General features: G+C 31.1%; 1 protein-coding gene across 2 annotated transcripts in view; it reads right to left on the bottom strand.

The window, feature by feature from the left end:
- Positions 1–546: 546 nt before the first annotated feature.
- The window catches only part of LOC100201799 (uncharacterized), a 129,453-nt gene continuing 102,824 nt past the window's right edge, over positions 547–27,175 (bottom strand). The window contains exons 8-17 of one of the 2 annotated variants that reach the window (XM_065804449.1): positions 21,286–21,321; positions 20,925–21,048; positions 7,972–8,198; positions 6,166–6,350; positions 2,066–2,140; positions 1,731–1,844; positions 1,395–1,609; positions 1,228–1,268; positions 1,054–1,150; positions 547–976 (exon numbers count right to left, since the gene is read on the bottom strand). In XM_065804449.1, coding sequence (XP_065660521.1) covers positions 619–976; positions 1,054–1,150; positions 1,228–1,268; positions 1,395–1,609; positions 1,731–1,844; positions 2,066–2,140; positions 6,166–6,350; positions 7,972–8,198; positions 20,925–21,048; positions 21,286–21,321 — 1,472 coding nt within the window. In that variant the 3' untranslated portion in view covers positions 547–618. The remainder of the gene's footprint in view (positions 977–1,053; positions 1,151–1,227; positions 1,269–1,394; positions 1,610–1,730; positions 1,845–2,065; positions 2,141–6,165; positions 6,351–7,971; positions 8,199–20,924; positions 21,049–21,285; positions 21,322–27,175) is intronic. The other variant, XM_065804450.1, reaches the window with a different exon arrangement.

Genomic DNA, 27,175 nt, shown 5'->3' with positions numbered 1-27,175 from the left:
GTTGCAACTTTGTTTTTCTATTGAAATATGGGGGAAATATGGGAGTTTTAAGGGCAACGTATCAGATTTCGATGATTTAGAAAAGAAAGTATATTTGCTTTTAATTGTGTTCAGAGATGATTTGTTAGCTTTAACACTTCATTGAGGTTGTCAAGTTCACGGTTCATAGTGGTAAAGATTGTCCTAATATCATACAATATAAAATAATAAAATAAATTAAGTAAGTAAAAAGATAGTAATAAATAATGGTACGGGCAATATAAAAAGAAAAAACAAAATATATGTGTTCTACAAGGCTCGAACTCCGAATCTCCAGATAATGACGCAGCAAACTAACCACAACGCTATAGTGTCGATATGTAATCGTAAAAAAATGTTTATAAATGTCGTATAATTAATGTACTAAAAATTAAACAATAGGAAACTGACAACTACCTGTGTTTCAGCAAAATATTTAAATATCGCGAATAAAATAAATATAAAATAAAAAAGTACCAAAGCGTAAAAATATATGGGTACAAGAGGTAAAAAAATGTAAAAATTTTTTGACAAACCTAATATTTCATTATTCTTAAGATAATATATATTTTATAAATAAAATAATAATGAATTACATCATTAAATTTCTGATATTGCATCATTAAAGGCATAATTACTAAAACCTATGAGCGCAGGTTTCAACGAATCGGGATAAGTGTATCTTATGTTTAACGGTTTATCGTTTAGTTCTTTAATTTTTTCTATTGATTGAACGTGAATAGGTTTTTGGAAAATTTCATTTTCGAGTGCTTCATTGTCTGTTTTTGACGAGAAACTGTTGAAGGACGCAGCTGTGTAATATGTATTATTTTCGTTTAATTCAAAGTTAAAATAACAATCACCTTCAGATATAATTTTATCAAAATGTTCACGTAACTCAGTAAAAGTAGGTCGTTTTAATGGATCTTCATTCCAACATTGCAACATTATATCGTACCTAATATATATACAAAAAAAATTATTCAAGGTAAATAAGTAATCTAAAATAGAAGATGAAAATTAAGTAAAAATTACATTAACTCAGAACAGTTTTCTGGTCGATCCATTCTATAGCCAGACTTTAAAAGAGTTAGAAGTTCACGATTATTTATTGTCGGATAAGGCGTACCACCTTGTAAAACAATAAAAAATACAATAAAAAATGCAATATAAAATGGATTACTCGAATTGGTGAAGGGTTAAAATTACCTAGTGTAACAATTTCAAATAAAACAACACCATACGCCCACCTAAAATATTTTTAAAAACTCTTTTATAAATAAACGTATATTAATAGTATAAAATTAATTTTTTTATGCAATCGAAATAAAAATTATAATAGAACTAAAACACATTCGATTAGAATTAAAATTTACACATCACTGTATGTAGTGAAAGTTTGATCAAATATGGCTTCCACGGCCATCCACTTGATCGGTAAACGACGATTTTTGCTACTCATGTACTGTAAATTGTCATTGACTCTACGTGTTAGACCAAAATCAGATATTTTGACATTTTTTTTTGAACCAACCAAAATATTTCTTGCAGCGAGATCTCGGTGTACGAGATTGATGCATGAAAGATATTCCTAACATATTTAAAAATTATAAAAAAAAAAAAAAAATGAAGAAGTAGAAGACAAAAAAATTAACAAATCAAAAATAAAAAAAATTAATAAAAATAAATACACAAATAAAAAAAAACTATACCATTCCTGATGCCACTTGCCAAGCAATACTTAGTAAATCTTCTGGCGTTATAACTTCATTTGAAAGAATCATATTTGGCATAACTCCTGATGATAAGTTCTCATTTGTTGTCGTCTATACAAAGTTAATTACATGTAACTCATTTTGTAGAACTCAAATAAAAATAAAATTCAAATGCAAATGTTGGAGGAAAGGTTGGAGGGTGCCACCTGCAATTTCTTTATAAAGAGATAAAAAGAGAGGGATGGGGTTGATATCAGCATCTTAAAAAATAAATCAGTTATGCACATTCAAAGTACAATAAAAAATTATTAACAAATAACAAAACAAAAAACCTCGAGAAATTGTTGATAGCTTTGTGTGTATATCAAGCTTCCGGCAGTCTCTCCTTCAACCTTTGATGCACAAAGCTGAAAAATTAAATTTACAAGTAAAACATGATGCCTTTAAAACCTACATGTGTAGACTGAGCATTTTCATTTTAAAATCAGAAGTTTTATTTTTTTTAATTATTGCAGCAAATTTTTTGTATACAGGATTTTATACTTAAATCTATTTTAAGCAATAGATATAATAAGAAACACTTTTCCAGACCAGATTTGGTTATCAAAAATAGTCGATTAAGTCGATTTTTTAGTCATATTTATGAACTCTAATTTCATAACTTTACCTTTTTTAATAAATTCACCTACTCAAAACTCCAGAGGGGGAAGGTAATATATAGCTCAGGAAAAAAAAACAAATTCCATTACAATTAAAGAGGTTGTTATATAATACAATACTTTTTTATTTATATTGTTATATAATACAATACTTTTTGATTATATTTGAAATTGTCAACCCTAAACTTCGAAAAACCTTTTAAATTTTAACGACCCTTTTGATGACGATTGAGTCTTTTAAGCACAAATTGATGTTGATAGATGTTATTCTATATAAAATACATCATAATGTATATAATACAAACAAAAACTCACACGAGTGTTATAAGAAATATAAAATATTATTAAAATTTTTTAAAATCTTGTAAGTCTTGTAAATGGAAAAGAGTATCCTAACAGCACCTACCAGATATAAACACGAAGGAATGTTTAATAATGCATTAAACAAAACGTACTGTGTAGAGCATAATTTTTATTGTTAAATTTACGATTGAACAAAAAAAAAAAACTATAAAAGACGACAACAAAAGTAATAATGTAAAACCATTTATAAAAAAAAAGATTCAGTTAAACATGCAGCAACAGAAAAGTCCATAGTAATTTATTTAATTATTCACAAAGCATTGTTTCTATAAAAAATTATTTTAATAACTTTAGTTTTTTAAGAAACTTGTAAAAATCTTAAATTTGTACAAACCTTTGTTCACTTTTAGGCGGGACAGTCACACATTTCACTCAATAATATTAAATATTCACAAACTTTGGTGTTTTTTTCCTTCAAAACAGTTGCTTCAAAACAGTTTCTCAATTCAAATTATCTTAAAGTATTCAAAAGTTATGACCATGTAAAGTTTTCACCCCCATCAAAATGAGGAAATTGTAAATTTGATAACGCCGTAACTTTCAAATAGTTAAAGATAATTAGACGAAATTTAAAATCTGTCTATGAATTCGAATTTATTATATAATAGTAAATTTAAATATTTTATTAACTCATTGCCTTTGCATTAGAGCAATAAATCTGTTGGAATATTTTATTCCCAGGCTCCAATTAACTCATTTTATGCAAAACAGTATCATCTGTCGTAAGAACTAACATTCTTAAATTTGGAATTTTCACAAAAAGCGACGTTTTAAAAAGATCTTGCATTACTAAAAAACAATTAACTTAAAAATATGAGAAATGGTGTGGCTACATCTTTAAATACTAAATCTTCTTTAAATACTAAATCATCTTTAAATACTAAATCATCTTTAAATACTAAATCTTTTACTCTAGAAAAAATGTAGCATCAACAAATGCTGAAACCACCTCTTATTAACAGTTGTAAATCAGTTTTCCAGCTCCACTAAAGTTAAAATACATTACTTTTCAATATTTTTATCATATTTTGGTCCTATTTTCACAAATTTAAATATTTAAGAAAAATTTAAACCTAAAACTAGTCTTATAGACCTTTCCATTAATAATGTATAAAATCATAAAATTTTTGTATAAAATGAATTATACAATGTATAAAATCTTAATGTATAAATCATAATGTATTAAAATCTGGGAAAATATTAAAAGTAATTCTATATAAATTGGTCAGAACATCACCCATAAAAACTTTCTTGAATCACACTTTTGAACAAAAATTTTAACTTTATACTTAAATATCTCATACAGTGGCTTGCCATATTATTAGACTTGACAAGAAAACAACAAATTTAGGCTGTAAATAAGATTTTTGTGGACAATTTTTTATCGTTTAAGGTCATTTTACTATCGATAAGTAAAAATCAATGTTTATCAAAAAACAAGTACATATATTTAAAAGATAATTATGGAAAATAAAAAAAAAAATCCTGAAAAAGTTAAATATTTTAAATGTCTCTTTGCTACAATTACGCTTTGTATGCGCCGTTGCATACTCAAAATACACTTTTTAACCATTGTTTGCAGGTCTTCACTGTGGTTTCTTACACATATCTAAGCTTTTCAATCAACTCCTGTTTTAATGTTATTGTGCTATAAACCATTTCCTGCTCGAGCAGCACCCATACACCCCTACATTCTCAATCGGATTTAAATCCAGAGAATTTCTGGGCCAATCCAAGACATCAATGTTTCTTTGTTTTAAAAACTTTGTAATGGTTTTAACCTTGGGACATGGTGCCCCATCATGCATAAAAATGCATTTTTCTTCATTTGGGAATCATTGAGCCAGTTGTGGTATTAGTCTACCATTAAGAATTCTCTAATACTGATCTTGTCTCATTGTCCTTTTTACTATATGCAGCTTTACAGTACCTCAAAAATAAATTAACGACTACACCATGTCGGATGCTTTAAGGTTGGCACAATGCAATCTGAGTAAAATTTTTCACCCACTTTTTCCAAACAAAACTAGATTTGCAACTCATGACTTGAAAAATGCTCTCATTTGAAAAATAAACCTAAAACAGACAAATAAGGTTTAAAAAGAACCAAGTTGAACTTTACAATAAAAGATTTTATTCAGCATTACTTTTTTTCAGTTTTTTTGCGCAGTTTAGACATTTCTTCACCATAATGGGTGTTAAATTTGGTTTACATTTTGGCCGCAGGAAGTTAAACCAATTTTTTTAAAAGGTTTTAGAACTGTTTGTTGAGAAATATTGATTCCCTGTTTATTAGCAATCTTGGTCAATAAGTTGAAAGGGTGTTTTTTTTGTTGTAGACAAATAACTCTAATTTTTCTGTCAGTTCTAGGTGTTGTTAACCTTTTTCTGCTACAAGCACCTTTACGAGCAGGTTGTAAAGGTATGTCAAAATCAAGCTTTTGCTCCACTCTCTTCACTGTGCTTTGAGAAATGTTGAATATCTCAGCTATCTAATATTGCGACATGACTGTATTTTTTAATAACCCACAAATTTCACCTAATTTTCATGGAGAAATATCACATGCCCTCCCCATTGCTAAAAAAAAGAAGATAATATTCAATAAAATTGTGAACTTTTCCATAAGAATATAATTTTATACATTTTTGTTTAGAAAATGAGAGTATTAAGATATACACACCTTTGTGATAAAATATACGATATTAGTCACAAAACAATCTTTACAACGAGGTATTCAAATAATTATGTTTGTAGAAAGAAACACCTCACACAACCATTCTATGCAACGTTCTGTTCCAACTGTCAACATTCTGTTCCAACTGGTACGAATGAAAATAACGTTCCGTTCCAACTGGAACGAATAAAAATAAAGATATGAGCTATGTTGCCATTTATGAAATAACATCTTTGGCAACGTTGCCAAAGTAAAAAATAATGAATGAAAAAAAGTTTATGCGAGGAGCAAAGGTTTTTAGTGGTGTTATGTCTGTTTTTTTCTCTAAGCCTAATAATATGGCAAGCCACTGTAATTGATAATTTTAAATTTTATAATATTTTAACATATTCATGTTGAATGCATTAGCATTTGAACTTACTATATAGAAAAAAAACACAGAAAAAAATACACAAAAGCCTCTGTGCACTGTTTTTCCTGAATTTTGGCATATATTAAAAAGTTATGCATAAAATATAGTATAATGGTAGCATAGATATATAAATAATTGTTTAAACAGCGACAGCTTTCTATAGTAATTCATAATCTTGCTATGTAATTATAAAGTCAATTTAATTACAAATTAAGTCAATTAATTTCTGTATAATTACTTGTAAAATACTTTTCTTTTTTTAAATAAAAAAAATTTTTTCTTTAAAAAAAACACAAAAAACTTCAAAGATATTCTGTACTTACTTTAGTGCGTCTCTTTCTCAAGAAACTTAACAAGTCTCCATTCTCCATTAACTCAACAATTAAACACAACGGTTTCTTAATTGTTGAGCATCCAATCATATTTATAATATTTTTATGATATCCAATTTCTTTCATCAGGTTTATTTCTTCATAAAAATCATTAAACTCTGATTGGTCTGGACAATCTTGAGAAAATAACACAATTACGTTACATTAATTATTATTATTATATATATGGTACATCATTTATTATTGTTCAACTTTTTTTAGCAGTAAATAAAAACTTTTTTTAAATTTTGTAATGTGGCTTCAAATAATCATTTTTACTTTCTTAGCCTTAAAAAAGTATTGAACAAAGAAAGATTGTCAGTAAACTATTATTCACTCTTACTACAAAATGTTACATCAGAATAATCGAAAAAACATTGTTATTCTTAAATAAACACAAAAGTATATAAATATGCTTTTGATTCTTGTGAAATACTTTACATAAGTAAATAAACTTGCAAAAGCAATAATATTTTTTCTTTATCTTATTTCTCCTATAATTTTATATTTATATATACGTCCTATTGTTTTATATTTATTCATTTTAAATATTGATATATCTATGCATATGTATATTTGTTTTAAAGTTGAACTTTTGTATTTAATGAAGATTTGTTGTCCTGTTTTGATTTAGGTATACCTTGATGATGAAATTACTGTTGACTATGATTTGTGTTAAAACTTTTTCTTCTTAAAATAAATCTGTATTTATTAAACATCTGTTCATTTATCTTTGCTTTTATTACTTATCCTACTTTATATAAAAAGTTTTTGCAATAAAAATGTTTCATATTTCTTTGTGAGCTTTCATTGCTCAGTCTAGTTGAAGCACCACAGATTACCTGCATCAAATAACAACAAATGATTTTTTTTGAGACTAGAGTAAGAATTTTTCCAAAACAAACAATAAGCTCATTTTAGTATAAATATATATTTGGTATAAATATAGATATTTGGTATTAACAGAGGTTTTAAATATTTATTTGATATTTGTGATATATGTATTACATTTATCAACAATATGTATTAAATTTAATGTTTAAAAATATGTATTAAACTTATCAACAATATTCAACAAGATGCATTACAATTTAACAATATTTATTACATTTATCAACAATATGAAGGAGGTAACATATGTTTATTAACAAAACCAAGGTTGACAAAGGATGTTTTATAATAACAATTACTCAATTTTTATTATTAGTCAAGTTTTAGAATGAAAACAATGTTTCAGCTGAGCAAGCGCCTGAAAATTTTTGATTTCTGACAACTATTTTAAGTCTTGAAATTACTATTGTCATATTGATTATGATTATTATTAAATCAATGAGATGATTATGATTGTTATTAAATCGATGAGATAATTAAAAATATAAACAATAAATAAATTTAAATCTTCCCTAATGATCCCTAATGTTTTGCAAAAATGTTGCAACAAGTTTATTATGTTTTAAAGTTATAGTTATAAAATAAATGACAGATTTTTGTTTTTAAATCAAGTAAATAGAATTTTGTTAAAATTAAAAAATTTAAATATTTACGAACTTAAAAAGTTTTATGAATGCCTAATACAAAATATGAATAATAAATAGTGGAAAAAAAAAAAAAGTACTAAAACCTGAAAAATTACAAATATTATAAAAATTGTAATAAGGTATTTTGATAAACACTTTTGAAAAAAAAAATAGTTCAGTATCTGTGTTACATAAACATATTTTCATTGTTAAACAAAAACCGAGAAAAGAAATAAAAAACCTTTAAGCAGTTTCACAGCAACATTAACAAAAGATTCTTCTTTAATATTAGACAAAGACACTTCATATTTATAAATGGTACTTTTTCTTTTAGTAAGAACTTTCGAGCTCACTTTTGCAATAAATACAGTACCAAAAGCCCCTTCACCAATTTGTTTATCTAAAACTATGTTTTCAGGTAAAACCTCCCAATCATCAAATGGTTGAGTATCACAATCCATATCGAAACTGAAACAAGTTAATACTATTTTATTAAATAACTATTTATATCTACCTTTTAATAAAACTAATTTATCAAAAAATAACCTTTATTTCTCTATTTTACAAATTCAATGGAAAAGTCAATTTTATGCTTACATTTTTATTATTTATTAACATTTGTATATATATTTATCATAATAAATAACTTTTAAATTTTAAACATAGTTTTCTGATCTAATAAAGGTACTCCCACTTAAAACAATTGATTTTAAACAAATGTTCAAAATTTATGGTGCCTAATATACAACCTTATACTAATCAAAAAGTATAAAAATACAATTCAGTAAAAGAATTGCTTGTTTTAGTTTATTTGATAGTTCCTTTTTTTTCCAATGTATTTGTTTTATATACTTATGAATACATTTGGATGATACACTTATGAATACATTTGGTTGTTATACACATTTCCTATTTTCACATAATTAAACATAGCTTCATAATATTTTCAAGGTACATTACTTAATTGAGGGTAAAATGGTTTGTTCAAAAATCAACATAACTATCTTGTGTGGCCGTGGTGCAGTGGTTAGAGCGCTTGCTATATAAGCAGGAGATTCAGGTTTGAAACGAGCATATTTTTGGACATATTTTTGCGTCATTGATAGGAATGAGGCGTGAACTTCCTGGTTAAATGCACTTCTGCGGTGCTCTGTGACAAGACCGTTAGGACTTATTGGGGCACCTAAATAACAAAACAAAAAAAACAAAAACCTTTATCTTTTACAACCTCAAAATTGAATTTTTTCTGTCAATTATTAAATAGACAATATTCTATAACGGACTTTAAGTGACCTAATAAGGGCTAGGTTCATCAGTTAGAGCTTTAAAGTAGGGTTTTATGGAAGAAAAATCATTTCTGTCTAAAAAGATTTTCAAGTGTTGGATGTGCAGCAAAATTATCTAATATAACTATATTAAAACAATTTTTAGCCCATTCTTATGAAAACTGTCAATCTATTTCACAAATCCATTTCTCAAATATTGTTCTCAAACTTTTCTTCTAAATGGAATACTTTAATTTAGCAACTTTTAATAAAAAGCAGCAATTTAATACTTCAAACAGTGCATTGTATTTGACTTTACCAATTTTTGTATTCAATTTTGGTTTAGTTGCAAGTGTAATCATGTTGCAAACATTGTATTAAAAGTACTCATACTCAAAATATAACAATCATACAAAATAAGCAATTTAATAATTTATTATTATTTTATATTAAAAGCACATCAAAAAATAAGCACCTTTTTATGTGGAAAATCAGAAAAAACAATAAAGTAACTATTTTATGTAATTATTTTTGTAATAGTTTTCTTATAGCGCTACTTTACACCGGTTCTTTTCAGATCAAAATATAAAATAGAAATAAACAAAACAACATAATAAATAAAACTATATGCACTATGTTATAATAGTATTTTCTTTATCAAAAGTATTCTCATGCGCTGTCGTCTATACTTTCAAAACTATCTAACAAGTGCTTACCAAAGTTGAGTTTTCCAACCTGTTGGAAAGTGGCATCTGTTACCCCTATTTTCAAAAATTCTGAAGAGTGATCTGATTCATCTAACTACCATCCCATTGGTCTCCTTCCTATCATAAGCAAGGTTTTGAACCTTTAATTAAAAAACACTTAATCTCTCATCTTGAATCTAATAACTTTCTGATCATCAATATAGATTTTGATATTATTGTTCTATAGCTGATTGGCTACCAGTAATAACTGATAGGTTTTATTGTGCATTAGATAGAGGTGAAGAGATTAAAGCTATTGCTCTAGACATTTCTTTTGATAATGCCAAACTTTTGATAAAGTTTGGCATGCTGGTCTTCTCCATAAGCTTTCTTCTTACAGTGAATCAGGTAACATCTTTAAGACTATTGAATAATCCTTACCAATCATAGTATAAAAGTTGTCCTCAATGAACAGCACTCTTCTTCATATCCGGTAACTTCAGGAGTTCCTCAAGGCTTTATCCTTGGCCCTATACTCTTTTTATTTTACATTAATGAGCTTCCAGATATTCATACATCAAAGATGGCATTGTTCGCTGATGATACAACCATTTATTCTTGTCTTGATAAGAAGCCAACATTTTCTGATTGCTTGGAGGAGGCATTTGAGCTTGAAAAGGATCTCACTTCTGCTACAGCATGGGGCACACAGTGCCTAGTGAACTTTAATTTAGATAAAACCCAATTTTTTTCAGCCATTTATTTTTGCAATAATTCAGATCTTCCTATATTTATGAAAGGTAATGTACTTAATGAGTCATCTACCCTTTATCTTCTATGATTAACTTTAACTGCCAATCTTTCTTGGGAACCATATATCCAATCCATTGCAAAACTAGCATCTGCTAAAGTTGCATCTCTTTATTGTGCATGACACTTCCTCACTCTGGATTCTTTTCTTTATCTCTATAAATCTCAAATCCGGCCTTGTATGGAATACTGTTGCCATATCTGGGGCCAATCTTCCAATGATTCCTATTTCTCTTTTAAACAAGGTGCAAAAACCAAATGTAAAAATGTTAAACCTGCTCTTGCAGCCAACCTCCAACCATTATTGCATCATCCTGATGTTGTTATATATATATATATATATATATATATACATATATATATATAAATTTTTTTATACATGTTTGCGTCCAACACGGCTGCAAGCAGCCACTAATTAAAGTTGGAAGTTACTAAAAGAGAAAAGGTGACGATTGTAGAGCAAGATAACGATTGACAGTCGACTTATAAGATTGCAAATTATATGAATCAGGAAAGCAAGATGAAGGAAGCGAATTCCAAAGAGCTGATGTTCAAGGAAAAAAGCTAGATGAATAAACATTTTTGCTGCATTTAGAAACAGCCACAGAAAAAGAATGAGACTTAATTGAATGACGAGTAACACGAGAATGAATTTTAGTAGATGGCATAAGAGACGCTAGCTCTTTAGAGCAGTGCCCATTATAGTATTTATAGAAAAGAGAAAGAGAAGCAACATTACGACGATGTGATAATGGTTGGAGGTTGGCTGCAAGAGCAGGTCCAACTATGTTTACAATGCGTTTTTGCACCTTGTCCAAAAGAGAAAGGCATCATTAGAAGAACCGCCCCAGATATGGCAACAGTATTACATACAAGGCCGGATTTGAGATTTATAGAGATAGAGAATAGAATCCGAAATAAGAAAGTGACGAGCTCGATAAAGAGATGCAACCTTAGCAGATGCTAATTTTGCAACTGATTTGATATATGGTTTCCAAGAAAGATTGGAAGTAAGAGTTAATCCTAGAAGATGAAGAGTAGATGACTCATCGAGTACATTACCGTTCATAAATATAGGAAGATCTAAATTATTGCGATAACGATTGGCTGAAAAAAATTGAGTTATGTCTGAATTAAAGTTCACCAGCCACTGTGAGCCCCATGCTGTAGCAGAAGTGAGATCCTTTTCAAGCTCAAATGCCCCCTCCAAGCAATCAGAGGGTGTTGGTTTCTTATCACAACAAGAATAAATAGTAGTATCATCAGCAAACAATGCCACCTTAGATGTGAGAATATCTGGAAGATCGTTGATGTAAATTAAAAAGAGCATAGGGCCAAGAATGGAACCATGAGGAACCTCTGAAGTTATAGAATAAGAAGAAGAGTGTTGTCCATTGAGGACAACTTTTATGCCACGATTGGAAAGGAAGGATTAAATGATCTTAAAGATGTTGCGGAATACACCATAAGAAGAAAGCTTATGGAGAAGACCAGCATGCCAAACTTTATCAAAAGCTTTTGAAATGTCAAGAGCGATGGCCTTAACCTCTCCACCTTTATCTAATGCATGATAAAGCCTATCAGTTATTACTAATAGCAAATCAGCTGTAGAACGAGAAGATCAATTCATATTGATGGTCAGAAAGTAAGTTATTAGATTCAAGATGAGAAATTAAGTGTTTGTTAATTAAAGACTCAAAAACCTTGCTTATGATAGGAAGAAGACTTATGGGACGGTAGTTAGACAAATCAGATTGCTCTCCAGAATTTTTGAAAATAGGGATAACAGATGCTGCTTTCCAGCAGGGTGGAAAACAAGAATCTGATAAGCACTTGTTGAATAGTTTTGAAAGTATGGATGACAGCTCCGGAGAACACTTCTGCAAGACAACAACAGGTATGTTGTCCGGGCCACAAGCTGTAGAAGAGTCTAGGCAGGAAATCACTTTAGATACAGATGCTGGAGTGATATGAATGTCAAGCAATGGATCAACCTGTTTGTTGGCAATATTAGGTAGAACGCAACTAGTGGAATCAAGAGATGATATTGATGAAAACTTTTTAGCAAACAATTCAGCTTTGTCTTTAGGTGAGGTGACAAAGTCTGAACCATACAAGAGAGATGGAATTATAGATTTGCCCTTATTATTGATATTATTAAAGATTCTCCAGAAGTCACGAGAGCCTAATTTTTGAGATGAGATACGAGATTTCATGACCTGAGAATAGCGGGTTTTGGCGTTAGACAAAATCATTTTACAATGGTTTCTAGCAGTAATAAACAGACGTCTGTTTTCTGGAGAATTGTTTTGCTGATAAATATGGAAGTAACGGTTTCGATTGGCAATCGCAGCATCACAGTGTGAGGAAAACCATGGAGGAGAGTTAGGCTTGACCTGGAATTGTCAAAAGGGAATAAAAGATTCCATGCCAGCCTAAATCCACGAAGTTATGTAAGAAGCACATTTGTCGACAGGAAGATGAAAGATTTCTACCCAAGGGCCATCACGAAGAAAATCACAGAAAGAATCCCAGTCAGCTTTACTGTAGTTGTAAGAGGTACGATAATAGGGGGATTCAGGTGATGAAGAATAATGAGATATTAGTTTTAAAGAGATCAGAAGAACCTAAGGGTGAATGTGGAGAAACTGAGCACTGACTAGGATCAGAAACAAGACATAAGTCGAGTAGAGAAGGTAGATGATTTGGGTTGTCAGGAAAGCGAGTTGGAAAGTTGACTATTTAAGTTAGTGATTGAGAAAGGCAAAAGTTGTGGGCTTTAATTCCTGCCGAATCACTGACACTAGAGCCAAGCCATTCAGAGTGGTGAGCATTAAAGTCACCAACAACAACTATATTAGCTAATAGATAAAGAAAAAGGGCTTAGTTAATATGATCAGAAATAACATCAAAAAGAGTGCAGTCTTGAGATGAAGGATAGCGATATAGAACAAATAGAAAGGCAATAGAGTGAAGTGGTGCTAAACGAAAGCACATGAAAGAATAGTCTGTGAATTCAAACCTAGTTTCACGACAAATGAGTGAATTCTTATGAATGTAAATGCCCAGGCCAAGCATGTGACTATTGGAGTCTTTACAAGTTAAAGGAAGATAACCATCAGCACTAAGATCGCAAGATGAGACAGCCAAACTCAAATTAGTCTCACAAAGAGCAAGTAAGTCTGGTGAACTTTGCAAGAGATAAGACTCAACAGAAGAAAAGTTACTCCGAAGACCACGAATATTAGTGAATGATAGGTTTAGAGATTTTGATGATGATGATGGTTTTTTGTGTTTTATAGTTTTTGGTACTTTATTAATTTTAAAATTAGATCAAAGAACTTGACTCAAAGCATAGATCGTACTCAGAACACTGTTTAATAGCCCAAGCAATTGCCTCATGTTTACTAATAAACCCTAAGCCGTAACAAAGGGCTCCAAATGTGGCCTCCGCCATGCACACCAAAAGTACAAACAGGGACACCATCCATGCGCAACATGGCACTGTTAATACTTTGATATTTTTCAGCTGTTGATGGAATCAGCCTCTCTGAGAGCTACCACAGAGTTCGGGAAACATGACTACCAGCCGGCCTCAGAACCATAAAACTGAGTTTTAGAGCTGTACCCTCATTAGGAGATAATAGAATAAGTTGCCTAGTCATAAAAACAGAGATGCAAGCAAAACCCATGCATTGAGTCAAGAAGATCCAGCATTCAACGTCCTAAACTGGAAACAATGTATTAAAAATTTATCTGCGCCAGCCTAATAGATGGAGAAGGGGTGCGAAGCTGGTCAACAAATTGGATCTGTTTACCCCTTAATTCTTTGCCTAGGAGGCCTTCTACAAGACAGTAGCTGGGTGCATTTAACATCTGCCCAAGATGAGTATTTTTATCGAGACACCATCTCTAGCCTTTGCCTAAAAAGGCGTATCCTACAAGGCAGCAGGACATGAAGCAGATTGTACTGGGTTACATGTTACCAGTAGACGGATAACCTGATCTGACTGATATATATATATATATATATAGATATATATATATATTATTATATATATATATAGTACAAGAGACTTCATATTATTACTAGTGATGTGCCATCGGCAAAGGCCGATTAAGGCTAATTATAGGGTTTAATGTATGTATATAAAGCTAATATCTTAATATTAGGTATGTAACTTGCATATATGAGGTGTGCCTATGCACCAGTTTGGTTTGGCTTAATAGCCAATACCAATGCATCGGCCAATGCCAATTAATCAACCAATGCCATCAGCGGATTAATCGGGCAATGGTTACGCCAATTAGTTGGTTGGTGGTTACCAATAACATAGGCTAGTAGGTCGAATCACTTCTGATGAATAGGAACATGTTAAATATGTAATATAAATCCTTAATATTATTATAACACCCTTAAATAAATACATTAAACCTATTATTAACCACAATCAGCATTAGCCAATGGCACATCACTAATTATTACATCAAAATATTTAACCTTGAATATATTCTATGGATCGATATCTATACAAATAATTGCTTTGTAAAGTTGAGCACTTTACTCAAGTTGTCAATGCAATGGATAAAATAAACTTTGATTATTCAATAAAAAAAATTTCAATACTGTCAGAAAGAGACTTTAAATCAAAATTAATAAACAAAACGGAGTTACTCTTAAAGAAAATGAGATGGAAAGTGTTCTTTTTATTAATAACGATCCCAGAATTAAAGACAATATCGATTATAAAAACTACGGAATTAAATCTCCTATATGTCCATCGCAAATAAAAGAAATGTCATTTTTTGAAAAAGACTCAACCCTTGGAATTAGGAAAAATGAGGTCGGCAATAATTTGCCGACCTCAAATTTTTTGAGGTCGGCATTAGGTCAGCAAAAATTATTTGATACAAAGGTCTAACCATAAAACATTAAAACGAGGTCGGCAAATTTTTGCCGATCTCAAATACTTTTAGGTCAGCAGTTAGGTCGGCATTGCCGAATGGCGACCCTAATTTCGAGGGTTGAAGACTTAATCTTATTAAATCAATAAAGTTTCAAGACATACACAACACTATTCAAAACGGTATGGGAAAAGACATTAAAACTATACGTATATCTCACAAAACCCTAACACAGGCTGACAAAACATCAAATATGTATACACTGTCCAAGGAGGATTACAATAATCTGTTAACAAATGCTATTACCACTAACTACAAAAAAGCAAATCCAAAATTAAAAGAACATATAAACAAAGAAGGAAAACTAATTTTAAACCAACTATGAGGTATATAAAAAAATTGAAATAAACAGATCCTCTAACTGTTTTTTCACTTTGAAAGACCACAAGGAAAACTTTGTTAACAATCCATCTGTGTGCCTTTTGAACTATTTGAAAAATGAGGTAGGACAAATTACTAAAGTAATTTTAACAAAAATTAATTGTGAATTTAATAATAAACTTTTTTAAAACAATGGCAAAGTACGCAAAATGTTGTAGACTGGTTTAAAAAAATCACCAATAAGCACTTATACAAATTCCTAGCAATTGATGTTAACAATTTTTACCCTTCTATAAATGAAAACACCCTCAAAAATGCTATGAATTTTGCTGACCATCATATCGTTATAAAGAGCAAAGACAAAGCATTGATAAAGCATGCAAGAAAATCTTTTATCTTCAACTAAGATGAAGCAAGGATTAAAAAAAGGAGGTGGGTTGTTCGATGTAACAATGGGGGCAATTGATGGTGCTGAAGTTTGGAAATAATAGGTATTTTCATACTGTATCAAATTTCACAGCATTATAATAATGAAGACTTTGGCCTATATTGTGAAGATGGTATTGCCGTATTTAAGAACAAAACGGTCAGCAAATTATTAAAATCAAAAGGCATATAACACATATTTTTAAAAGAAACGATCTTCAAATCACCATTCAATCGAATTTAAAAATTGTTAACTACCTCGATGTTACGTTAAATCTAAATAACAATATGTTTCAACAATATTTTAAACCTGATAATCAAATAAGGTACATCCACTATAATTCAAACTGCCCTCCTAGCATACAAAACAAACCTTACCTACCAACCATAATTATTCTCAAGTCAAAATCAACAAAAAAAGCATCAAAAACATAATATTATTTGGCATAACCCTCCGTTCAGCTTAAACGTCAAAACAAAAATAGGAAATTTCTAGCCCTTATTGACTTAGATTTTTCAGCCGGCCACAACCTACATAAAATATTCAATAGAAATTCTATTAAGATCAGCTACAGTTGCATGCCTAACCTAAAATCTATCATAAACTCGTATAATTTCAAAATTTGGCACAACAAAAATCAATTAAAAATCAACCAATGTAACTGCCTAGATAAAGCATTTTGCCCTTTGAACAATCAATGCTTATCTGACAATATTGTCTACCAAGTGACCATAAGTTCCAGTCATCTTGATTGTAATAAAAAAGTATATTTTGGCATTAGTAATACACCATTTAAACTAAGATCCGCAAACCATCTAAAATCATTTGCATCAGTTAAGTATAGAAATGATACCGAACTATCTAAGGAAATATGGAGCTTAAAAGACCAAAACATAAAGCCTATTATAGAATGGAAAATTGTCAAACGTTGCAAACCTTACAACCTAGCAACAAAAATATGCCACCTTTGTCTCTACAAAATTTATGTTATTTTATCACATAATGGAAAAAACCTACTGAATAAAAAAAACGGAATCGTATTTCAGTGTCGACATTCAAAAAAATTCTTACTATCTTTATTTGACACAGGGGACTAGTAAACTGTAACGGCTTTTTATTTTTTGATTTGTTTTTTATGTAGATTTGTTTATAATGTCAGAAGTCATTCTAAAGCAATTTTTACGTTTTTGTAACGGTTTGTTTACGTTTTTTGTTTGTATTAACGGCTGATGATTACCTTCGGGCATGAAACTTTAAGTCCCACTAATCAGTTGTTTTTATTCATCAAATGAACCCTGACAGGAAAAATCACGTTAACAAATCCTGTTTTATTGTATTAATAAGGCACATTCATTTTTGCAAAGTCCCTGTGTAATAAGATATATAATTTCACGACCCGGAAGTAACCCACTGTCATAGGGTGGTAGCCCTCCTATCAAAAAATTTGAAGTGGTGTAATTAATTACAAAGCAATATGGTTAATAAAATTGATACCAATGGTTACTTGGCTGTTAAAAACATAGCACCATCAATCGCCCACCTTGATATCTGGATAATGGAGCTCATGAACATCATTTCAGAACAGAAAGCAACTATCTACTTGCAAGCCAACCAAATCAAAAATCTCGAACAAAAGATAGCAGTTATAAGAAATAATCTCATCTCTCAATCAGTCACCCAAGCAAGTTCAAATGAGCCTTTTTGGAGTAGTATTGTCAGAAACAAGCCAAACACATCTCGACAAAATGCTCAAGTTCTAGTCGAACTAAAACAAGCAGCTAAGTGTGAGAAAAATATAATAATATTTGGTATCCCTAAACCAGCCTATGCAGCAGATGTTGCCCAAGCACCGCCAGCAATGTTACACTGCATTACAGAGGTACTAACAGTACTAGGCCTAACCAATGATGATGTTAGTTTTTCCAAGCGCTTAAACACAAAAAAATTATCAAATAGCCGGCCTATTATGGTAGAATTTATAGAGCTTGCCAAAAAAAAATAACTCTTTAAAAATTTGCTACACATGAAACCTTCAAGAAATACTCAGTCAGTCCTGACTTGTCACCAGCTGAAAGAGAGCTTAAGTATCAACTACATATAGACCGCAACACTTGTAATGATAAACTTCGAAATTGATAACCCTGATGCGCACTTTTACTGGGGCATCCGCAATGAAGCAATCGTCAAGATCCGCAGTGTCCTCACTCCTTGCTCCACATCAACCAAATAGCTCAGCAGCCGACACCAATTGCTTACCAACCACCTGTACCACTAACATACGTTCTCTCTATAATAAAATTGAGATCATCAATCAGTTTCTCACAGATACAAACATTGATGTTGCCTCCCTAACAGAAACATGGCTAAGCTCTGCTGATAAGCATGATATTCTCTCAAGTCAATAGTAATTACACTTATAAGCACTGAATGCCAGGATCGCATAGGTGGTGACACTATTGTATTTATAATCAAAAAATATTTGGATAAAACAGAACAAATAAAACTGACAACCGACTCCCTGTCTAATTTAGAATCTGATTAAGAAATCGAACTAACTATACCTCAAGTGTACCCAAAATACCTGCCCCGAGGCTACTCCTCCTGTCTAATAATAGGCACCTATATCTAGGTTTGGTCTAAAAATGCACAATGTGAAGCATCATATCAACTTGCACAACTCATCGAACCAGCAATAACTTGCTGCATAATTGCACAATCGGCAACAAACCACTTATAATTCTCACAGGAGATCTAAATGGTTGCCCTACTGACTTTATTTGGCGTTCTCAGCAGCTCATTCAATTAATTCACAACCAACATGGAAATCAGCAGTTCTTGACATTATCTTAAGTAATGCTCCAAAATGCTACATATCCAATACCCTTCCCAGCTTTGGAAATTCAGATCACTTTTTTGTAGTTAGTCAGCCCCTACTCAATCTCTACAAAACCACTTGCCCGGCTCCCCGAAAGGTTACATATCGGTCAGGTAGAGTTGCTGATACTGTTGCATTAATACAATGTACCAATCTTGAAACCCTAGTTGACTCACCATATGAAATGCAAGCCACTTGCAACAACTTTTATTATTCCATACTCTATGCTCGAGACATCTGCCAATCATTGAAAACTACAACACTTGTCAACCTTGAACCTTGGATGACGCTGTTTATTCAGAGCCTTGTAAAAGAATCTCAGCAAACATAACACCAATTCCTAAAATCTAAAACCCACTATCTTCCAATGATCATGGTCTAATTGATATTACATACGCCTTATGCAAAGTTTTTGAACACATTGTCACCAAATTCATCATTCATCACACCAAGCACATCTGGGTCTCAAACAAACAGTTCCGCTTCCTTCCAGGCTGTAGTACAATGGAAGCTACTATTCAAGTTATAGAGGATTGGAGTCATGCTGAAAATAATAAATCAGTTTTTGCAATATTCTTTGATTTTACAAAAGCATTTGATCTTGTTGATCATGACAAGTTGGTGATAAAGTTGGTGAATATTCTACTAACTGGCTCACATCTTGGATCACAGCTTACTTATCTAATTATCGCCAAAGAGTAAAAATAAGTGATCACACCACTGACTGGAAATATATACAAGCTGAAGTACTTCAGGGTTGTATTCTCGGCCCAATCTTGTTCATTCTCTTTATTTCCGATATAAATACCAACCTAACACCTAAAACTATTCTCGAAAAACATGCTGATGACATCATGGCCTACATTATCTATGATAAAGTTCCTGCCAATTTACCTCAATCCATTGCTGATGGAGTTGCACATTGGTCTGTAGCCAATGGAATAAAACTCAACAGCTCCAACACTCATGCTCTATCATCTCCCATAGTCAATAAAACTGAGCTTGAAATTGTATACAGCTATAAATACCTTGGAATCCTGCTCAAACAGAATCTTGATTGGGATGAACAATGGATAAAAGTGCACAACACTGTAAAATCAGTGCCATTTCTACTCAAGCGCCTAAAGCAAATCGGACACACTCTATAAGTCTACAGATCATATGATATTAGCCACATGATATATAGTGCCCCAGTTCTTACCTCTTGCAGTTTTGCTGCAAAAAAAGAGATACATTATTTCCACAAAAATGCCTAACACATCAATGGAGTTGATGCAACCAACTCGAGCCGTTTCAATATTTGTTTTGACATTGAAGAGTTACTAGACAAGACCTGTATTATTACCTTTAAATAGATCCTAGCAGACACAAACCATCTGATAACCACTAAATTACTTTGCACCAATAGCAGAAACCCCAACAGATTCGTGTTTGCTCTAAATATCTCAATCACTACTACCTATCAGCAATCCTTTATTCAAAAATACCTATGTATTCTTCTTGATGATGCCAGTGACCCCTACATGCCACAAAACATCGGCAGCTCCGCTGCTTTTTCAAGACATAAATGATCAGTTCTTTTTCCTGCATTCGATAATAAAATTGTACAATTCATTATTTGTAATGCTAATCAATTTTAAAGATAAATAAAGATTTATAAAATAAAATATTTTTCCACAAAACCTTTGAAATTTTGAAAAATTTTCTAATTTTCTCAATCAGCTGCACAGCTTAAGTAAATAAAACCTAATCTGGTAAATGAGTATATATGAATAAGTATTTTTATCTAAAAAGTGGCAATAAAACACATTTGTCATAAAACCAAAATCATTTAATTATACTCACTCTGATGTCGTTGGTTGTTCTGACTTTTTTTTCTTCCTAATAATTCTGAACACAACAATAAAAACAGCAACAAAAAAGACAATGACTAAAAATATTACAGTAGCAATGATAACCAACGATTTGTCTAAAGTAACAAATAAAACTTTACAATAATTATAATATTTAAATATATAACTTTAGTAATACAACTGTCACATATAGTATTATTTTAATTTCATAAAAATAGATTGAAAATGTATTTTTGCCAAGTTTAAAAAAAAAACTGAGAGATATATGTAAACTTAAAAGAAAAAATCTTATAATTGTTAAGTTTAGTAAAACCTTAATTTAAAAATTGAAATAATTGGTTTGTTTAAACTACCTGAATTAAGATTGACAATGGATTGCATTTTTATATCTAAAAAATATAATTTTTAAACTTAAAAATTTGAAATTCAGTAGTAATTGTTTTTTTTTTGTAATGAAAATATTGTTAATGAAAATATAGAATATATATATATATATATATATATATATATATATATATATATATATATATATATATATATATATATGTATATATATATATATATATATATACATATATAGATATATACATATATATAAATATATATATATATATATATATATATGTATATGTATATGTATATGTATATGTATATGTATATGTATATACATATATATATATATATATATATATATATATATATATATATATATATATATATATATATATATATATATATATATATATATATTGTGATATTATTACAGAGGATGAGTTGTGATTTTATCTGAGACAAGTTGGACAAAAGTCGGCTAACACTAGTTGGGTCGGTGAAGGTGAAAGAACTGGTGAGGTGTCCAAGAACTACAGTAAGGTGCGACAGGTTTCAGCCAAAAAACATGTTCTACATATTCAAAACAACAGGTGTTGTTTATTTGGGTTATGTTAAAAAGGGAGACACCATTACTAGCAAATATTATATAAAAAATTGTTTGAAACCTCTTATATGTGGAATAAATAAGCAAAGACCTAAAACAGGCACTCAAAATTGCAAATTTCTCCATGATAACGCTTGACCCCATGTGACTGAAACCGTCACAAACTATTTAAACCAAGCTAGAATTACAATAATTTGCTACTCACCTCATCAGACTTACCTTCATCTGATTATTAGCTATTCGACTTGATAAAAAAATCTTGATGACGATACTGACATCAAAAGTCAAAAAACTCGTATAACAAAGCTACTTCAAAGTATACCCAAAGAAAAGTATGAAAAAACATTTGACAAATGGCTTGCAAGGATGCAACATTGTATAGATGATGGACATTATTTTGAACATTTAATAAAATAAAATTCAAAAAAGCTCTTCTTTTTTTTTTAAAGGGGAGTTCTACGAACTTTCCTAACAACCTAAGTAGTATATATATATATATATATTCCTATAGTTTACGGCTAAGAAAACGTGTTTGTGGTAAAAAAATGGCTCTTTCAAAATTAAGATTAGATTTTGTCAAAACGCATTAATTTAATTACGGAAAGTAATTAAAACACAAAACTGCAAATTAAAAGACTAGAATGTTTTTAAAAACATTCTAGTCTTTATATATGCATATATATAATAGTGATGTACTGATTAATCTACACTGGCATCGGCTTAATCGGCCACCTTATGCACAATCGTTTTCGGTATCATCCTCATTTTCTGATTTTCCAAACGATGGCATTTTAATATTTTCATCCTGCATTATGATAATAATTAAATAATAAATAAACTAAAATTTATGCATTACTTAAATTACATAATTTTTTTTATAAATTTTTATTTTTATTTTGTTTACAAACAATATTATTTATTCTTTAGATGATATTTATAGGCTTTAATTTAACAGCTGAATGTACTTATACTTTTACTATCATTGTGTTGTTTTTAGAATAATTTTATTTTGTGTTGTTCTATTGTTATACTTAAAAGTAACCTATTTAAGCATTGTTATCTATATGTGTTCAAGTATAGCCTACTATATTTTTATATTTTTATTTGTAATTTTTGTATTATTTCAATTCACCTCCCCAAGGCCACTGCAATCAAGGAGGCTACTTAAGATATGGTTACAACCCTCTTTCAATTTTATAACTCCGAATCACAAAACTTGACAAACAAGGCCACTGCGGCGAGAAACAAGTTTAGTGTAGTACAACCAGGGACATGGTGGGGATAGAACATCACAAAATAAAATAATCATAAAAACAACTTAATTATCTAAAAATAGTTTAGATATCTAAACAGCAAATGATTGTTCTTTAGATATCTAAATTACAATTAAATTAATAAAGAATTCTGTAAACTGCTTATGATGGTACCATTTTCTTTTTAAAATTAAAATAAAAAGCATTCCTATAAAATTGTATTTATTTTTTGAAAGTTTTCTTTTCATAGTAAAAAAAACTAAAAAATGTATATTTTTTTAACAGAGTTTTTCTAATATCTTTTAAAATGATGGTTTCACTCTAATTTGAGTACAAGTATTTGTTTACCAATAATGATTCAATTAAATAGATTACATGATTTAAAGTTGTATGGTTTTATATATTTAAAATTTTAATAATTAGTTAATTCATTGGTATCGGCATCAGCCTTTACCCATCCATCGGCATTGGTATCGGCATTAGCCAAAAAAGGACTATTAGTACATCACTAAGATATATATATATATATATATATATATATATATATATATATATATATATATATATATATATATATGTATATATATATATATATATATATATATAGTATATATAAAGCAAATTTAGTATATATTTAGTATATATTTAGTATATATAGAAAATATAGAGTATATATATATAGTATATATAAAGCATATTTAGTGTACCTGACCCTAACCCTGACTATGTGTTTTGAAGCTCTTGTTATGATAAATTAAAAACATCCCCTGCCTTGAGGCTCTTGGTTAAGTGAAGGCTAGAGATGGTGTCTCGATAAAAATATTCATCTTGGGCAGATGTTAAATGCATCTGACTGTCTTGTAGAAGGCCTCCTAGGCAAAGAATTAAGGGGTAAACAGATCCAATCTGTTGACCAGCTTCGCACCCCTTCTCCATCTATTAGGCTGGCGCAGATAAATTTTTAATACATTGTTTCCAGTTTAGGACGTTGAATGCTGGATCTTCTTGACTCAATGCATGGGTTTTGCTTGCATCTCTGTTTTTATGACTAGGCAACTTATTCTATTATCTCCTAATGAGGGTACAGCTCTAAAACTCAGTTTTATGGTTCTGAGGCCGGCTGGTAGTCATGTTTCCCGAACTCTGTGGTAGCTCTCAGAGAGGCTGATTCCATCAACAGCTGAAAAATATCAAAGTATTAACAGTGCCATGTTGCGCATGGATGGTGTCCCTGTTTGTACTTTTGGTGTGCATGGCGGAGGCCACATTTGGAGCCCTTTGTTACGGCTTAGGGTTTATTAGTAAACATGAGGCAATTGCTTGGGCTATTAAACAGTGTTCTGAGTACGATCTATGCTTTGAGTCAAGTTCTTTGATCTAATTTTAAAATTAATAAAGTACCAAAAACTATAAAACACAAAAAACCATCATCATCATCAAAATCTCTAAACCTATCATTCACTAATATTCGTGGTCTTCGGAGTAACTTTTCTTCTGTTGAGTCTTATCTCTTGCAAAGTTCACCAGACTTACTTGCTCTTTGTGAGACTAATTTGAGTTTGGCTGTCTCATCTTGCGATCTTAGTGCTGATGGTTATCTTCCTTTAACTTGTAAAGACTCCAATAGTCACATGCTTGGCCTGGGCATTTACATTCATAAGAATTCACTCATTTGTCGTGAAACTAGGTTTGAATTCACAGACTATTCTTTCATGTGCTTTCGTTTAGCACCACTTCACTCTATTGCCTTTCTATTTGTTCTATATCGCTATCCTTCATCTCAAGACTGCACTCTTTTTGATGTTATTTCTGATCATATTAACTAAGCCCTTTTTCTTTATCTATTAGCTAATATAGTTGTTGTTGGTGACTTTAATGCTCACCACTCTGAATGGCTTGGCTCTAGTGTCAGTGATTCGGCAGGAATTAAAGCCCACAACTTTTGCCTTTCTCAATCACTAACTTAAATAGTCAACTTTCCAACTCGCTTTCCTGACAACCCAAATCATCTACCTTCTCTACTCGACTTATGTCTTGTTTCTGATCCTAGTCAGTGCTCAGTTTCTCCACATTCACCCTTAGGTTCTTCTGATCTCTTTAAAACTAATATCTCATTATTCTTCATCACCTGAATCCCCCTATTATCGTACCTCTTACAACTACAGTAAAGCTGACTGGGATTCTTTCTGTGATTTTCTTCGTGATGGCCCTTGGGTAGAAATCTTTCATCTTCCTGTCGACAAATGTGCTTCTTACATAACTTCGTGGATTTAGGCTGGCATGGAATCTTTTATTCCCTTTTGACAATTCCAGGTCAAGCCTAACTCTCCTCCATGGTTTTCCTCACACTGTGATGCTGCGATTGCCAATCGAAACCGTTACTTCCATATTTATCAGCAAAACAATTCTCCAGAAAACAGACGTCTGTTTATTACTGCTAGAAACCATTGTAAAATGATTTTGTCTAACGCCAAAACCCGCTATTCTCAGGTCATGAAATCTCGTATCTCATCTCAAAAATTAGGCTCTCGTGACTTCTGGAGAATCTTTAATAATATCAATAATAAGGGCAAATCTATAATTCCATCTCTCTTGTATGGTTCAGACTTTGTCACCTCACCTAAAGACAAAGCTGAATTGTTTGCTAAAAAGTTTTCATCAATATCATCTCTTGATTCCACTAGTTGCGTTCTACCTAATATTGCCAACAAACAGGTTGATCCATTGCTTGACATTCATATCACTCCAGCATCTGTATCTAAAGTGATTTCCTGCCTAGACTCTTCTACAGCTTGTGGCCCGGACAACATACCTGTTGTTGTCTTGCAGAAGTGTTCTCCGGAGCTGTCATCCATACTTTCAAAACTATTCAACAAGTGCTTATCAGATTCTTGTTTTCCACCCTGCTGGAAAGCAGCATCTGTTATCCCTATTTTCAAAAATTCTGGAGAGCAATCTGATTTGTCTAACTACCGTCCCATAAGTCTTCTTCCTATCATAAGCAAGGTTTTTGAGTCTTTAATTAACAAACACTTAATTTCTCATCTTGAATCTAATAACTTACTTTCTGACCATCAATATGAATTGATCTTCTCGTTCTACAGCTGATTTGCTATTAGTAATAACTGATAGGCTTTATCATGCATTAGATAAAGGTGGAGAGGTTAAGGCCATCGCTCTTGACATTTCAAAAGCTTTTGATAAAGTTTGGCATGCTGGTCTTCTCCATAAGCTTTCTTCTTATGGTGTATTCCGCAACATCTTTAAGATCATTTAATCCTTCCTTTCCAATCGTGGCATAAAAGTTGTCCTCAATGGACAACACTCTTCTTCTTATTCTATAACTTCAGAGGTTCCTCATGGTTCCATTCTTGGCCCTATGCTCTTTTTAATTTACATCAACGATCTTCCAGATATTCTCACATCTAAGGTGGCATTGTTTGCTGATGATACTACTATTTATTCTTGTTGTGATAAGAAACCAACACCCTCTGATTGCTTGGAGGGGGCATTTGAGCTTGAAAAGGATCTCACTTCTGCTACAGCATGGGGCTCACAGTGGCTGGTGAACTTTAATTCAGACATAACTCAATTTTTTTCAGCCAATCGTTATCGCAATAATTTAGATCTTCCTATATTTATGAACGGTAATGTACTCGATGAGTCATCTACTCTTCATCTTCTAGGATTAACTCTTACTTCCAATCTTTCTTGGAAACCATATATCAAATCAGTTGCAAAATTAGCATCTGCTAAGGTTGCATCTCTTTATCGAGCTCGTCACTTTCTTATTTCGGATTCTATTCTCTATCTCTATAAATCTCAAATCCGGCCTTGTATGTAATACTGTTGCCATATCTGGGGCGGTTCTTCTAATGATGCCTTTCTCTTTTGGACAAGGTGCAAAAACGCATTGTAAACATAGTTGGACCTGCTCTTGCAGCCAACCTCCAACCATTATCACATCGTCGTAATGTTGCTTCTCTTTCTCTTTTCTACAAATACTATAATGGGCACTGCTCTAAAGAGCTAGCGTCTATTGTGCCATCTACT

Source organism: Hydra vulgaris, chromosome 09, assembly GCF_038396675.1.
Source record: "Hydra vulgaris chromosome 09, alternate assembly HydraT2T_AEP".
In the NCBI taxonomy this organism is placed as follows: domain Eukaryota; kingdom Metazoa; phylum Cnidaria; class Hydrozoa; order Anthoathecata; family Hydridae; genus Hydra; species Hydra vulgaris.
The sequence above is the reverse complement of the archived record's forward strand: the minus strand, read 5'-3'. Positions and strand labels throughout refer to the sequence as shown.